Source organism: Echeneis naucrates, chromosome 11 (genome assembly GCF_900963305.1).
Source record: "Echeneis naucrates chromosome 11, fEcheNa1.1, whole genome shotgun sequence".
NCBI lineage: Eukaryota > Metazoa > Chordata > Actinopteri > Carangiformes > Echeneidae > Echeneis > Echeneis naucrates.
This window is the reverse complement of record NC_042521.1, coordinates 18,662,248-18,679,331: the sequence shown is the minus strand read 5'-3', so window position 1 is coordinate 18,679,331 and position 17,084 is coordinate 18,662,248. Positions and strand designations below refer to the sequence as shown.

Here is a 17,084-nt window from a genome sequence, read left to right as displayed (position 1 = left end):
CCTGACAGCCTCATCAACCTCCTTCCACCTAGGTGGTCTAACATCCATTTCCTGATTTATCTCCCCTAATGGTGGCATGTCAGGTGGAAGCCCTACTACTCTATTCTGCTCAGAATCTGAATATGTATTTCTCAGGTACTATTTCTGTCTTTGTTGCTTTAAGCTGCCCTCCCTTTTCCTGGTTAAACAATCCTTTAACAAACTTGAATCAGTCCCTGTAAAACGCTTTATTTTTCCCAAGATCTTCAGCCCTTCTGAGTATCGCTAGCCTACTTCTCATTTCCTCTTGCAACACATTAATTCCTTCCCTCTCTTCCTCTGTAGCTCTTTTCCACTGCTTTCTTAATTGTCTTCTTTCTTTAACTAGTTCATTTCTCTTTGCAGTCTAGACTTAGCTACCTGTACTCTTTCAATCCTCTTTCTATCTTGCACCCCAAATCTTTCAACACCATAGGAGTAAATAATGTTTCCCATCTTCTCTAACCTATTGCTTGCGTTTCCTCCTAGTCTGCTCAGAATTATTGACAAGTCCCTGTTGACTGTCTCCCATTCTTTGCTACTATTTGCCGTAGGCCATTTAACTCTAGCATTCTGCTCCATATTTCTCTCTTTGACTGGCCTATTCACCTCAGTATCAGCTGCATCCCTTCTTATAACCTCTCTCTACCTCTGGCTGTGTTGTTAATATCCTTTGAACTGTGGTTTTCTACCTGTCACTGGATTTCATCCGACTTACTCACTTGACTTATTAAAATGTCCTGATGGTTGTAGCCACACTGTCCATCCTTTCCCACACATCTTCTCCTTCCCTGATGCACTCTAAGGCCTCTAACTGATGTTACTTTACTGGATTTATAACACGTTATTTTTAAAATATCTTTTAAAATGAACTTTCATTCAGATTTTTTTACTTTGTATACTGTGTAATACAGTAGGTAGGTATCTGATGTGTCTGAGTACAGTAGTTCAGCTGTTGAAAAATTCATGGATCCAGCTGTGAATCAGTCAAGGGAAGGACATATAGGCATATCCGCACATTTGTGGTTTTTAATGTGGTTTTGGGACATTTTTGTATTTTTGGATGTGTAGGCATGTGTGTTACATATCACACATACAAAGTAGACATAAAAGTAATTGACATATCCATTCACAGACACAAGAGCGAGAGGAGGATCAGCGTATTCTCAACCTTGTTGGAGATGCTTTGCGTCTCCTAGGAAACACCTTGGTCGTTCTCAGTGACCTGCGCTGCAACTTGGCAACTTCTCCTCCACGTCACCTGTATGTGGTTCGCCCCATGGCCCATTACACCCATCCTGTCCTGCTCCAGGCTGGCCTGCCACATATGCCCATTCCAGTAGGTTCCCTTTACTTTAGACTTTCGAATTTAAACTCAGCTGATTGTGACTTGGTTGTGTGTATTGCTTGCTGAGTTTTGTTGATGTTCATAAATGTGTTTGGTTTCTCACATGTGCTAATTTTTAACTTGATACCTGCCTGCAGCTACCTGAGCTCCTGGCTTCATGGTTCACACGAAGCTCCTGACTATAAACATGAATTATCAGATAAGGGGTGACCTGCGATAGTATAGACCTGTAATTCCCTGTGCAATTAGGTAACATTTGTTGGAGCTGACCTAGTCTTAATGAATGTAGAAGCAGCTACTGACTTCCCATGTGTCATCATGTTCACTCACTCAGCACTTTAATACCAACTCAATACAAATAGAAATGAGTGACAATAGAAATGAGTGACAAATCAGTTTGCTTCCTGTGGAAAATTTCACTGTGTCAGCTTAAGCTGAAACAGTTCTAATATCCAATCATTAGCAGGCTGTAAATCAAGGTTCAAGGTTCAGTTTATTGTCACTAAAAACATCAAATCAAATCAAATGTATTCGTACTCTTCCCATCCAAACTATTTATGGCAACAAGTTATTTAACCCTAACTGATGCAGTGAGTAGCTTCTCATTTCAAACAACCATGTTGGAAGACACATCCTCTGGTCATGGAAAACATGGTTGTCTTTTTCAGAAGGGTAAAATTATTGGTACACCTCAAGCAAAGAAAACTTCGAAGGAGATTGCTGAAACCACTAAAATTGGGTTAAGACTAACGCATTGTGAAAAACTGGAATGATAGTGGGGAAACCAATCATCTTCAAGGAAATCATTTACAAGTTTTGTGAAATCAAATCATAAGAAAACAACAATAGAACTCATGGCAATAGTGAAAATAAGAGCATTTTCACCCTCACAATGCGAAGGGAATTCAAACAGCTATGACCTGGGGTTGCTGCAGTTGGCCAGGTTTTGGTTCAGCAACATTATGTGCCCAAAGAATTAGGTCAACTGACTACCTGACATGCTAGAGAAGACTTTGCGCAGCGGTCCATCTTTCCCATCATCAATACAAGATCTTGGCAAAAAATGTATGCACCTCTGGATGGAAATAAATTTTGTGACATTGCAGAAGCGTATAAAAATTATGCCACAGCAAATGCTTGCTGTAATCAAAGCTAAAAGCAGTCCAACCTGACCCAGTCTGACCCTTTTTCTTTTTTTGGATGGGCAGTGCATAACACCAAATCATAACAAAGTTACATCAAAGTTAGGTACTTTACACATAGAGCAGGTCTCTTTATGGAGTTGTTATAGAGGCCCAACAAATTCCTCCAAGAGCAAGCACTTGGTGATAGTGGCAAGAAAAAAAAACTTCCTTTAAAGGGCAGAAACCTCAGGCAGTACCAGGCTCAGGAAGGGCAGCCATCTGTCTCAACTGGTTGGGTTGACAGAAAGAGAGTGAAGGAGTGAAAAGGTGGGGGTGTTGGGTGCGAGAAAAGAAGAGGCCATAAAAACAAACAAAACATTCAGATGTAAATAGTATTTGAAGCCTGATAACAATGAGTAAGAACAAATAAATGTTCACGGTAGGGAAAAATAGGTTTTTGGCAGAGAAGTAACAATGAGAAATGAATAGTAGTATGTAATGCTAACTAATGGTAACTATTGCAACGATTAAGTAGGAGCACGGAGCAGTGATGATTCAGCACCTGTAAGACAGAGAATGAGAGAGATAGACAGAGATACAAGGGGAGAGAGAGAGTGGTGCTCAGTGAATCCCCCACCTGTCTAGGCTTATAGCAGCATAGCCAAAGAAACAGTAATTATACCTAAACTTTTTAACTTCAGGCTTTGTTATAAACGAAGGTATTAAATACACTACCAGTCAAAAGTTTGGACACACTTTCCTATTCATTTGAATGAGAAAGTGCGTCCAAACATTTGACTGGTAGTGTAGATTAGACTGAGCTGGGCCATTTGTCCTGAACTGTCTGCTCACAACCTCCCAGCGTCCATGCTGCATCCACCCATCTGTATTTGAAATGGTAGGGGGGAGGTGTGGGGGGGTAATGAGCAGCTCCTTCCCTCCTTATCCCGCCTTAGTTCCTTAAGTTGGTTGCGTTGCTGGTGTTGCAGTTAAGTTAGCAGTCGATGCTAACTTGAGGCTTGTTGCTTGCAGGAAACAGAAGGGAGATGTGTTGAGTCTGCTGGCGTTCAGCTTGTCCACTCTTAGACATTAGGTAGGACTTCACATCACTACCATAGGCAGGCTTAAGAGTTGCCTATGTGTTGCTGTAATTTTATAGGTACATAGTCTCCTACTCTGCCTCTGCATCTGACACTGTCAGTAACACCAACAACATGCCTCATTTACTGTTAATGTTAAAAAAAAAAAAAAAAAAAAAAAAAGAAACTAATCATATTTTTTATCTAAGGGGCCAGCTGTGGACCCTCTTTTCACCCTAATGTTTATCAAATCCTGCCCACCAATATTATGGACTGGTGAAAGAGTGTGGAGTTGGTAGCTCATCAGTCAGAGCTGAGATTGAATGTGTACTTTTGTCCAGTAGCTCCTTGAATGTTTTGTCTCTGAGCAGTAATGTCTTCATGAAAAGTTACCCAATATGTTATTTAGGTGACTCACACTAAACTATGAAATTGATCTGTCTGCTCCAGATCAACTTCGGAACAACAGTAACTATGACATCTAATGGGAGACAGACAGCTGAGGGACAACACCACATCTCTCAGGGCTCTGGCCAATCAGATCAACAGGCTACTGACCAGGCTCCACCTATTCAGAACAACAGGACTATTCATCAACAGGGACAGGGTGGACCCCGAGTGATCCGGATCACTCACCAGACCATGGAGCCAGTGGTCATGATGCAGATGAACATCGACGGTATGTGAGTAGTGTCTGTTGAGGCATCAAGTGCATGATGTACTGCAACTTTAGAAACACAAGCAGTCAGAAAACATTTTCATCAATTGGGCAATCCATGAGCTGAAAATACTTACAAAAAAGCAAGGCATAAGCACACAGACCACAAAGATGTTATTAATTAATGTTTTCTGAGATTGCTTGTGTTTTTTCTGCTTAGATCCCCGAAAGTAAAATAAATCTGGCCCATACTTTACCAACTCTGACCCAGTACAGAGGCTTGTGGCCCATTTACAGCAGGATTGTCAGATTCCTCTTAGAGGCAGATGTGTGGTGTCAGACATATGTATAATGCATGGCTGATATTGATGTTCCGCCCTGTCTCCACCCTCCTGTTTTCTCACCAGGTGAGTCCACAGCAGAGTCTCAGGTTCCTGGACAGCCAAATCTGGCAGGTTCTGGACAGCCTGGTGAGTGCTGCTTTGTGATTTGGTAGTTTGTTGCTATTGTAATGGCTTTATCTCTGAAATGGTTGGGTCAATTAAACTTTAAGTTACATTCTCAAAGAGGATAATCTCCTCCCGCCCCCGTGTTCAGGAGTGACACCGGTCCACTTCCCAGGGCTGCCCCCAGAGTTCATGCAGGCCATCGTGCACCAGATCTCCCACCAGGCAGCGTCAGCAGGACACCCAGAACAGTTGGGGTCTGGCCCTGGCTCCACACCCAACATAGAGGCAACTGCTGCCCCACAACCCCTCCACCCCACTCAGACCAGGGTGGTCATCACCAGACCCTCCTTCTCTCCTCGCATTCCTCAGCCTATGGGAACTACCATTAACCTGAGGGCCACAGTGCCCACAGCAGGCCAACACCCAGGGCAGGTAACACCTGCACTGACCAATATTTTCATAATTGGCAGATATGGTCTACATGACACTTTTTAGAGACAACAGTATTTAGACATCAAAAATACAAAAAATTACATTTACCTTAGAATATGCTCGTATTTTCATAGCAAACTGGATATTCTTTGGAGAATCTTAACACTTCCACCTCTCCTTGTGCAGGGCCCACGTCTTGCTCCTTCCTCCCTCACCCAAATGATCAGCGGTCTGGTGGGGCAGCTCCTGATGCCAGGGCATCCAGGTCAGTGTGCACATCTCTACAGTCAGCCATACCAAATTTGCTTTTTGGTGTCCTGTTAAGAAATTAACAAAGCGTTTGTAGGAGCAATGTGAGAGTTTCTGGTGTGTAAATTCCTTGAATTTCTATTCTATTCAGCTCAAAGAGACTACAAATCAAGGTGTGTAAGCCCAGTTTGATTTAGTTGCTGTTTTAAATCTCCAGTTAGTAATTTGCCTGTAGCCATCTTGGTGGAGGAGGCAAAGTCAGGCCTTATTGAACTTTTTTTGTTTGGCCCTTTCTGGCTTTATTTTGATGGAACGGCTTGAAAATTTACAGGAAATTGGGGAATGACATGTGGCATGTAATATCAGCTGGAACCAAAACAGCATCGCCAACAAGTACCTAGTAGTCTCCTCTTTATGGGGCATGTGCTCGCCCCACTATACCATTATTAATTCAGTAACGAGGAAAATAGGCCATAAAAGAGGGGATGAAGAGAGAGGGGTCTACACTGTGATTGACAGACTGTATCAAACAATCAGGGCAGAGTACAGAGCAGATCAGGCCTAGCCCTCGCTCCTCCTCTGGTTCACTTTCTCTTCCAAATATGTTTTTTCCTGGTCAAAATTCTAAAATAGCCTGTAAATGAAAAACTATAGGATTCATTACATACACCAAAGGGTGAAATATTAGGACAGTATTACTCTCATTGTAATGACAGCTTTAAATCAGTTAGTCAATTAGTCAATAAACAGTTAACCTATATCAAATCAACTTCATATCAACTTTTTATTCAACAATCACTTTCCAGGCTGTTACACCATCGTTACACCATCTTTCAGATAAATTATATTGATGATTGCCAGCTGATTAGTCCACTAGAGGAAGCTGACTGGGGTGGTGTATGGGTAGAGGTTTCAAGAGATTTATCTAATATCAGATTGTTGTTTGATTTAGTATTTCTGCTATTAGTTTATAGACCTCAATCAATACAAAGACCAGCCTCTAAAAAGCTGCATGGGTTCAGCTCAGTCCTGTTCTTTCCTCCAGGTGAGCCTGCCTCCACATCCTCTTCAACCAGTTCTCAGTCCTCCTTTGCCTCACCTTCATCTGATTCTTTCGCCATGCCTCTCACACTTCACTCCACCAACACATCTGGACAGACATCCACTCACACCACAAGTACGGCCTCTGTGGGACAGCCGGCAGAAGGCAGTGCTGAAGGAAATCTGTCCCAGCTCCTTGGATCTTTGCTGGGAGGAACAGCTGAGCTGGGAGGTCACAGCTCTGGACTGGGCCCTTCTATCACCGTGACACTGCCAGGGTTGCCTGGGTTCTTCCAGGGCATGCCAGACTTCACACAGGTGAGTTAACTTGGCATTCACGCATAGGAGTGTTATTTTCCAAGAAACATGTTAGTAAATACTACAAAGGGAAGTCTCATCACACTCTTCCCTGTCTTCAGAACTGGTTTGCTAGAAGAAAAAGGAAGCAGCATAAAACAGATGGTGTTGGTGTCAAAAGAAAGTTATTTATTTAACCAGGAGATGTTGCAACCAAAAATACTGAAAGATAACTACAACAGGGAAAAAGGCTGACGGATTCTGCCCAAAATATGAAAAAAACAAACAAAAGAAGACTCCAGCCTAGAGCAAAGACCACAAATGAAAAGCATAGCACACACATAGACAGCATCTAGTAGAAAATCAACAAAAACACAGGGGAGGAGAAGCACCTTGAATTTTTCTATCAAAATTCTTACTAACCACGAGAGGAAAATATAAATATAGTAAATATAAAGTAAGTAAATATAAACCCAAACCCACTATTACTAGCCCATTAGTACATAATTGTCACGGTCAGACAAATTAACAGGCAAACAAAGCTTATGGCTTTCAAATCAAATCAAATCAGATTTATTTGTCATTATCATAACAAAGTTACATCAAAGCACTTTACATATAGAGCAGGTTGAGACCACACTCTTTATAAAATGATTTAAAAAAAAAACAAAAAAACCAACAGATCCCCCCATGAGCAAGCACTTGGCGACAGTGGCAAGGAAAAACTTCCTTTAAGAGGCAGAAACCTCAAACAGAACGAAGCTCAGGGGGGGTAGCCATCTGCCTCGACCGATTGGGTTTAGAAGGAGAGAGAGAGACAGACAGAGAGAGGCACACACACATGGGGGCAAAGTTGGGTAGAGGAGGGAGAGAATGAGAGCTGGAGGAGGGGATATTCAATACAGGTGCAGGCAGGAACATGTGATGCTGTTCCTCACACAAAGAGGTGAACTTCTCAGGTAGATCCAGCCATCCAGACTGAAGATACACTGGCTTTATATGTGTCCCACCTCCTCCGATTGTTATTCCAGGATTGACGCATTGCACTGGCAATTGTGCCACACCAATCAAGAACCCTGTCGCCAATCAAAAAGAGGGAGTAACTATTGGTCTTAAGCATAACTAGTCAAGGCACTGAAACAAGACACACACATCCACATACTGGGCCGTAACATAGTTAAGGTTTGTTTTAGTGGTCAATAAAAACTTGAATGATACTATGTGTGTATCTGACCTTCTTTATTTTTATCTTGGGAGAACAGCATGACTACCAGCCTCCTAATATTTACAGGCTGGTTTAAACATATTGATTAAGTGTCTGCTGTTTCATGTTCAGCCTCCTCCTAGTGACTCTGGAGCCCCAGTCCCCCCTCTGTCTACTAATGCTGCCCCGCCCCATGACAACAGCAGTGCAGGTTCAGAATCTCTGAGCCCAGAGCTCTTCACTGGTATTGTACAGGGAGTCCTGTCAACCATGATGAGCTCTCTGGGGGCACAACAGGGCAATGGAGAGAGCATTGCGCAGTTCATTCAAAGACTGTCCCAGACAAACAACCTGTTTACTCCAGGCTCTGGAGACGCTGTTGGTGAGTCATTAAACAGTCCCCACCATTAGACTCCCCTCTCATATCATTTACATTACTGACAAGACCTGTTATCCTGGCAGGATTCTTTGGGGACCTGCTTTCCCTGGTCTGTCAGAGCTTCTCCATGGTTGACATGGTGCTGTTGCTCCATGGGAATGCTCAGCCCCTGAGCCGCATCCGGCCACAGCTCACTGACTTCTTCAATGAGCACTACCTCCAGGGCCGAGAGCCCACTGATGCCAGCATAGCAGTAAGTTGTTCTTCAGGTGATGTCATGTGACACATGGTGATGAGAGTTTTCAGTAAGGACCCTGTGTGCTCTCTGCAGACAGCAGCTGAGGACCTCATAAATGGGCTGGAGGAGTACATAGCTGAGAGCTTTGTAAGGATGGCCACACACACACACACACACACACAGACACGCACACAGACACGCACACAGACACGCACACAGACACGCACACAGACATGCACACTGATACTGGAATATTGAGCTGTGAGTTGTGTGTCCAGGCCACAGTGACATTGAGAGAAGGAGTGGACATCGTTCGTACCAACCTGTCCTTCCTCAGACAGCAGTTCACACACATGGCTTCACACATCCTGCGCTGCAGCGGTAAGTGAGCACCCTTGAGCACAGCATGAGGCACTCAGCCTCAAGGCCATGGTAATGCTATTTTACCTAACCCTGCAGTCATTATTGTGTTGTTGTGGCATCATGTCAGCATCTCAATAGCCTCAAAACAGAAAAACAGGAGTGGAGACAAATACACTGTGTTGTGACTGCTAATGTCGTCTTCTTCCTGACGCAGATCACACGTTCGGCCCCCACCTACTGCTGCTGTGCACTCAGGGCTTGTTTGAATGTCTGGCTCTGAACTTGTTCTGCCTGGGGGGAGAGCAAAGGGCTCTCACTGCTGTCATCAACCACCGCATCGTCAGTATACATCATCTCTAACTTCCATGTGACGCTTTGCTCCTGTCATACATTGTGTCACTGCAGGTGTCTTTCTCCCTGTGTCTTTCTGTAGAGGAGGATGTCTGCAGAGGTCAACCCCAGTCTGGTCAACTGGCTGACAGGGATGATGTCCCTGCGGCTGCATGTCATCCTGGAACACAATCCGGTCACTGAAGACCAGATCCAGCACTACGTCATCTACACACAGGTAGAGTACAGGATCAGATCAGTGGGCTAATGATCCAAATGAAAATGCACATCCATTTGTATGAAACCTGCTAAACTCGGTGGTGTGATTATGGAGGTTCAGAGTCAATCACCAGGTCTAAACGGTTTGATTTCAGGGTGCCGTGAACCAGAGGGCAGAGGGTGAAGCACATCAGCCATCAGAGATTCCTAGTATGGAGGTGAGGTGGAGGTTATTGCGAGTGAAAACGCATTGTAGCATTAGTTTTGGCATGGGAAAATTGTATGTTTTTTACATATTGAATTAATTGACGAAGCCTTTCTAGGTGTGTTGAAAATTTTTCACTTTCTAAAACCTATCTCTCAAGGCTAGTGACGTCCCTGTCGAGGACCCAGCATTAACCTATGTGCCAGTACTGAGGGTTGATTCATATGTTGACCAGAAATTAAAGACACTAATGACAACTACCATATTCTACTTTTTCCCACATCTGCACTGAGTTGTTTTCTGGCCACTTCCCCGTCACTCCACTAGGTCTGGTTCACATCAGCCAGGCCTATATATCAAATCAAATCAAATCAGATTTATTTGTATAGCGCCAAATCATAACAAAGTTACATCAAGGCACTTTACATATAGAGCAGGCATATATAATAACAAATATCCAGACTCGGGTGAAAGGATGCTGTTGGTGGTACACATTATTAGAGCCAAGTTAATTTTATTTATAGAGCTGATGATCAAAGTACTGTAGATCACCAGGAAAACTCAATCAACAGACACAGTCACGAAGAGCGACAGACAAGTGACCATACCAAAGTGAGAAAGATGGCACAACTAGAACTGCATGATTCTAAAAATATATATTAATTTACTTTCAGTTAGAATTTTTTTCAGCATTTTATTTTTTGTTTAGATTCTGTTTGATGATATGATGTATGTTAGGTCTTATACCAAACGACTGTGTTCCCTTAGGTCCTGAAAATATGATCTTTCGCTCAGAGGGCGTCTGTAGCAGTATAATGCTCGCTGCACAACATTGATATGACACCTTAACCTTTATCACAAACAGAAGATGGATGTTGTGTCATTTCCGGTCACTGGCGGTTGTGCTCTCTGCTGTGCTCTGTGTCTTGTATGTTGTTTCCACTGTACGTCTGCTATTATAAATTATTTTCACACCAACACTAGGTTTAAAAGTCAATATCTCCCCTTTCTCCAAAGATTATAACCGGTTCTGCTCCTCCGCTAATCAAACTACCCGATTAGCAATGTCCTAGCTCTCTCTCCACTCTCTGTTCCTCCTTTTCCTCCTCCTCCTCTCCTCTCCTGTTCTGTGTGCCTCATGTATAGTTATTCTTCTGCCTCCTTTTATGATAGCACCTCTTGTCATAGATGTAGGATGATGGTAGAAATGGAGGCGAAAATTAATGAGTTAGAACACCGACCAGTTCACGTTTCCAACAGGTTCTCCCCTCTCAGCGACACACCCGCTGAAAAGCCGACTCTAGTGATTGGTGATTCTATTCTGAGGAACGTGAAGTTAGCGACACTGGCGGCCATAGTGAAGTGTATCCCGGAGGCCAGAACAGGCGACATCCAGTCTTATCTGAAACTGCTGGCTAAGCGTAAACGTAAATATGCTAATATTGTTATTCACATCGGCAGTAACTACACCCAACTTCGCCAGTCGGAAGTCACAAATAGCTGCAATATTTCAATCAAGCCTATTAATCAACCCCAGACCAAAATCTGGCTGCAGGTCTTTTGAAAGCCTCACTCTTAGTCTTTCCCACTCAGACTGGAAAGGTGATCTCCCTTGATTAATCTGACTTTATTTCTGGGTTATGCACCTCAGGCACTTAAGACCGCCGTCATCAAACCCCAACTTAAAAAGCCTAATCTTGATCCAGATGTTTTGGCAAACTATAGACCCATATCGAACCTTCCATTTATTTCTAAAATCAATGAGAAAGCTGTAGCAAAACAACTACACGGCCATCTGGATGGGAACAGTTTGTTTGAAGAGTTTCAGTCAGGATTTAGAGCCCATCATAGCACAGAAACAGCACTGGTTAAAGTCTCCAATAACATTCTAATGGCTTCAGACAATGGATCAGCCTCCATACTTCTCCTTCTAGATCTCAGTGCTGCATTCGACACCATAGATCATAATATTTTACTACAGAGACTGGAACATGAAATTAGAATTAAAGGAACTGCACTAAGGTGGTTCAAATCCTATTTATCAGATAGACATCAGTTTGTTCATGTTAACAACAGCTCCTCCTCATGTACTGTAGTCAGTCATGGAGTCCCACTGGGTTCGGTATTTGGACCAATCCTCTTTACGCTTTATCTGCTTTCTCTAGGCAACATTATCAGGAAACACAGCATCAACTTCCACTGCTATGCAGACTTTTGTCTCTCACATAAAACAAGTTAGTCGGGCAGCTTTCTTCCACCTGAGAAACATTAGGAAAACCAGAAACATCCTGTCTCAGGATGATGCAGAAAAACTAGTCCATGCATTTGTAACTTCTAGGCTGGACTACTGTAACTCATTCCTATCTGGATGTCCAAACAAATCTCTAAAAGGCCTTCAGTTGATTCAGAACGCTGCTCCCCTTCTCCCTCTTTTTCTTTCCTTCCCTCTCGCTCGCTCTCCTTTCCTCCCTTCCTCCCCTATCAGCCCATGCAAGGGGGCTGATAAGAACCATCCTTCTTAAAAAACACAGTTTCACCCAGTTCTAAGCATTTATACTGCATTTACTAACCATGTTCTGCCAAAGTCTCTGTCTCCCCCAGTTCCTCTCCTCTCCTCTCCCTGTCCTCATCCTGCAGGTGCTATTTCATGAATTCTGTACTACAGCTCCATGAACTTCATACAGCAACATGTTCCTGCCTATACCCTCCACCCAATGCTTATCTCTCTCTCTCTCTCTCTCTCTCACTCTCAACCCAATCGGTCGAGGCAGATGGCCGCCGCCCTGAGCCTGGTTCTGCTCGAGGTTTCTGCCTCTTAAAGGAAGTTTTTCCTTGCCACTGTCGCCAAGTGCTTGTTCATCGGGGGATCTGTTGGGTCTTTTTAAAAGTTTTTTAAAGAGTTTGGTCTAGACCTGCTCCGTATGTAAAGTGCCTTGATGTAACTTTGTTATAATTTGGTGTATACAAATAAATCTGATTTGATTTGATTTGATGTTACACCAACCTAAATATCTACCTGAAGACAATTGCGAGCCAGTGGAGAGAAGCCAGGAAAAAGAAGATGAAAATTATTGAATATTGTTGCCTAAACAAAGATAAGTCTGATGACACGTTTGTCTCCATCCCCCTTCAGAGTCAGTCTCCCACTGCAGCCATTACAGCAGAGAAGGCCATGGCTCCATCAGCTGATGGTGTAGAGAGGGAAGTGTCTCCTGGAGATGGCACTGCCTCATCGGGGGAGGCGCAATGTCCTTCCCGGGCCCCAATAGGTCCAGAGGGAACAGCACCTGAGGTGGAGCCATGGGCAGCAACTGTTCCACCTGTAAGGCGCGAGGGTCTTTAAAAGCTGCTCTTAGTGTTCATATCTGATTCTGCTGTAAAGTGCTGTCAGTGGGATGGATGGCTCTAACTCCACCATTATGATGTCGGGTAGGAATGGGTTCCCATCATCAGACGTGACATGCTGTCTCAGAGGAAGATCAAAGCCCAGCCACCACTGTCTGATGCCTATATGCACGGGATGCCTGCCAAGAGAAGGAAGGTGAGTGACAGTCTCATTCTGTCAGAGTTGCAGTTATTCCAGATAATTTTTACCCCTGCAGAGGAAAAGTCCGAAGCTAAACAGCAGTTAAAAAAAAACCCAGGTGCTTGGTATACACGGTACAACTGTACGGACAGCATATGGTAAGAATCAGTGTCTGTGGTAGAGCTAAAGTCCCTGGCAGTGCTCCACTATTTGAGCAGCAGGAGGGGGAGATGAGATGTTCTTTGGTTGCTTGGTTGCTGTGAAAGTGTGAAAGGCAACTTGGTTTAACACAGTGCTGCTAATAAGACAGAATAGACAAACAAAAGTTTGTGCTGACCTAGGCTGCCTTCATCCTAGAACTGTCTATGTAAGCATGTATCGAGAAATGTCCTGTTTCCCTCCTCAGACCACACAGTGTGAGGGACCACATTTGTCTCTGTCAGATGCTGTGAGCCGAGCTGCTCGGACTGCTGGAGTTCTGCCTGTCACCCCCTCAAACAGCCTGCAGGGGGAGCTGGAGAAGCCAGAGCTGCAGGAAGCTTACACCAAACAGGTAGGACAGATTCAGCTGAGTCAGGAAAAAGTAATGTTGATCTCCACTCAGATATAGTGATGCTGAGAACTGCACACAAGCTTTAAAACCAAAACTGACTTCTAAAGTTTCTAATTGAATAAAATGTCTCATTCATAATGAAGACAGGACCCTCCTGTCCAGATTTTGACTGATTTGGCTTTTAAAAAAGATTGGTTCACAAGTCTGAGAGCAGAGTAAAAGAGAGGTTTTATGTAGCAACAACAAATGATTGTCTTAACTAAGATTTCCTTTCCCTCATCGTTCAGAGAGAGGGAGATTGCTATTTGGGAATGCTACTAAGGTCTTTATACCTGTTGTCCTGGATCTCACTTCCAAACCCTAAGAAGATTGTTTCCTGTCAGGACAGAATAGGTCTCCTTGGAAATCTTCATTAATCTGTCTTCATCTCAGCTATTGAATGGCCATGTGCATGAAAGGCTTGCTGCAGTGACTCCAGACCTGCGTCACATCAGCAGTGACATGAAAGAAGTCCAGTGAGAAGTCAGGATGTTGTAATAACCTGCTGTGTCTCTGACTTGTCAGGTGAAGAGCGACATTAAGGAGCGAGTGCGAGACGACCCGGACTACAGTGCCCAGAGGTTCCCCAACACACGCCGAGCATTCTCTTTAGAGGACTCCTAATATTCCACAGCCATGTGCCACAGAGGAGCAAGGACAAATCCAGACTAGAAGAGTGAGGCCTGGCCCAGGGCAGCTGCTTGCAGCATGGAACTCTGGTACATGTAGTGTGATAATATCCCATCATAGTCCAGGCCTGAAAGGATGACAGCTGCTGAAGCTTCCTCCTCTTCTACTGTAGTCTGGTTAGAATGGAAACACCTGCAGACTGACTATGGCCCCTCCATGGCACATGGAGACCCAGTGAGCTCCCTCTGTTCTCTTGATACCTCTTCGAAAGTAATCATCTGAGTCAAGTAGTGAAATGTCACCATCATAAACACTGAACTTTAAATCTGGGTGCAGAAGAGGACTGGAACCATGAAGCAACTAATCCTCTTCTGTGATAGTCTGAGCATCACTGATCCAGACACATACCAACACCAGGACCAGAGGCAAACCCTAATGTACAGAAAAAAAACAAAACAAAACACAGGTATAATTGTATACTATGGGAGTCGAGCTGCAATTTTACAAGACACTGCTGCAATAATAATAATAATAATAATTGTAATTTAAAGGTTATAAAGAAGAAGTTGTACAAATGCAACAATAAATAGTATAAAGGGAAGAATGAGGAGTAAAGGGAGTAGAGAGATCCTGATGCTCTGTCATGCTGGACAGTGCTACCCCAGTTTGCATTATACGGAAAACTGTACATAGTGAGTTGGAGTGATTCATAGAACTATGTCAGTGTCAGTCGGGTTACCAGTGCTGTTGCTATGACGTCAGGTTTTTATCTTTTAGCGTTGTGTATTTGGGGAAAAAAAAAAAAATCACAGCAAACATTACGGACGATTCCATAAATATATCCTCAACATTGACGTCATCTGTGTGCACCCTCCTGCTGTAGCATGACAGGTCGTGTGTGTGTGTGTGTGGTTGGACTTTGTTAAAGTCACTGAAATAAATCAACATCAGATCAGCTTTCACGGCATTATTTACAAACACTCAGCTTTAGAGTTTCTTCCACCAGACGTGGCGTGATAACCTATTACATATAATTTCTAACATGAGCCCTTACAGCTTAGCAAAGTAATTGTACATAAACAGCATATAGTTTCTCACTTTAGCTAGCTAAACTAGCATGCAGTGCCATTTCCAATATTAGTTTAGTGTTAGATTGCCAATATAAAATGTCCTACAATCAATGATGGCAAACATTGTGCAGTGATTTTCAGACACTGTGGGAAAATATCCACTTCCACGAAGGGATCTACTGCCTACAGGACTGTTTTTGCTGTACCAACTATGATCCGGTTCAAAGACAATTGCAGAAATTTAGGTGAGCTGACAGAATTGTTGTCTGCCTACATTACTCTCTGCGAGGATTCTGTTATTTCCTGGAAATCAATGTCCAAATAACAAGCCATGAGCTTCAAGTCTGTTAAAAACAGTATTAATCAGAGAAACATTGGTTTTATTCAAAGGCATATGAATCTGCACAGAGTACTGCAGAAACGAACTAAAAAAAGAACTGCCACTTGTGAAGTGCAGGTATGAAGGTAGGATGGAGTGCATTTAAACATCGGTTCAAACTCAAATCCAAGTGATCCCAATGTATCACTGCTTCCTGCATGCTTCCTGCCCAGCGCATGTCAAGCCAGAGAACAGACCACAGTGACATTGCAGCTGTTCTGAATTCAGCAAAATACTTAACTCCATTAGATCCAGCTTTCATGTCTCATAATAACATAACTGACTCTGAGGCATGATAGTGACCACAGGTGTAATAGTTTACACACATCTGCTCTCACTTGTTGCCAATGATGTGATTAAATCACAGTATACAGATTGAGTTAGAAGGTAAAAAGAGAAGTGCTCAAGAAAACGTTCATCCCCTGGAGCTGTGAATATGCACAGGGGAATGTAGAGTGAGTTTTTCACATTTCAGAAACATCCTTCCTGGACCAAAATGGTCTCCATCACCATCGCTGTGCAAAGACACAAGACAACAGGAACACTCGTAACTGTAAATCATTAGATTGTTTATTCACACAACCAGGATTCATACAGACGTTATTGCAGGAACTAAGCAATACAGAGTTGACGAGTCATGACTGATAAATACACACCAGAGCAGGTTGAACCCCTGATACACCACAGCTACTGTTACAGCTTGCTTTGCCAAAAAAGACTGCTGTGTCAAACTTTACAGTAAAGTCACCACAGATGGTTTAGGTCCCCACTAGGAGTATTTACAGCCACTCATTTAGGCACAACTTCACAACCCTAACCAGTTCAGAAACTGTTCCTCAGTAGGTTCACTGATGGCAGGAAGCACTTTGTACAGGTTGCCTCACATGAGAGGCTGATGGATTAGGGCTAGGGTAACCCTAACCCTGATTTTAATGTTTTTGTTTTGAAAATAAATAAATAAAAATCCTACCCATTGTGTGGGATGACAAAGAACCTAAAGGTGTGACAGACACCTGATCGATAAGGGAAATGTGGCTTAAACTGTCCACTGAGTAGACAAAAGAAAAGTGTTGCAGAAATTTCACATATGACTAAGAATACCCTGTAAGAGCAGGTGAGACACAAAGACAAACAGGGCTAATATTACACTTCCACAAAGACATTGATGGTGTTGAGCTGGTCTGTTCAAACAAAATGACTGGTGAAGCTATATGAAGGATTTAATGGATATATATATATATATATATATATATA

The 17,084-nt window shown here is 43.2% G+C and overlaps 1 protein-coding gene across 1 annotated transcript in view; it reads left to right on the top strand.

The window, feature by feature from the left end:
- The window catches only part of bag6l (BCL2 associated athanogene 6, like), a 25,026-nt gene extending 9,693 nt beyond the window's left edge, over positions 1-15,333 (top strand). The window contains exons 9-25 of the mRNA XM_029514205.1: positions 1,154-1,357; positions 4,020-4,248; positions 4,635-4,697; positions 4,825-5,108; positions 5,295-5,373; positions 6,403-6,716; positions 8,032-8,281; positions 8,362-8,531; positions 8,610-8,663; positions 8,795-8,897; positions 9,094-9,218; positions 9,313-9,447; positions 9,584-9,646; positions 12,767-12,955; positions 13,067-13,174; positions 13,566-13,712; positions 14,277-15,333. Coding sequence (XP_029370065.1) covers positions 1,154-1,357; positions 4,020-4,248; positions 4,635-4,697; positions 4,825-5,108; positions 5,295-5,373; positions 6,403-6,716; positions 8,032-8,281; positions 8,362-8,531; positions 8,610-8,663; positions 8,795-8,897; positions 9,094-9,218; positions 9,313-9,447; positions 9,584-9,646; positions 12,767-12,955; positions 13,067-13,174; positions 13,566-13,712; positions 14,277-14,375 — 2,616 coding nt within the window. The 3' untranslated portion in view covers positions 14,376-15,333. The remainder of the gene's footprint in view (positions 1-1,153; positions 1,358-4,019; positions 4,249-4,634; positions 4,698-4,824; positions 5,109-5,294; positions 5,374-6,402; positions 6,717-8,031; positions 8,282-8,361; positions 8,532-8,609; positions 8,664-8,794; positions 8,898-9,093; positions 9,219-9,312; positions 9,448-9,583; positions 9,647-12,766; positions 12,956-13,066; positions 13,175-13,565; positions 13,713-14,276) is intronic.
- Positions 15,334-17,084: the final 1,751 nt, after the last annotated feature.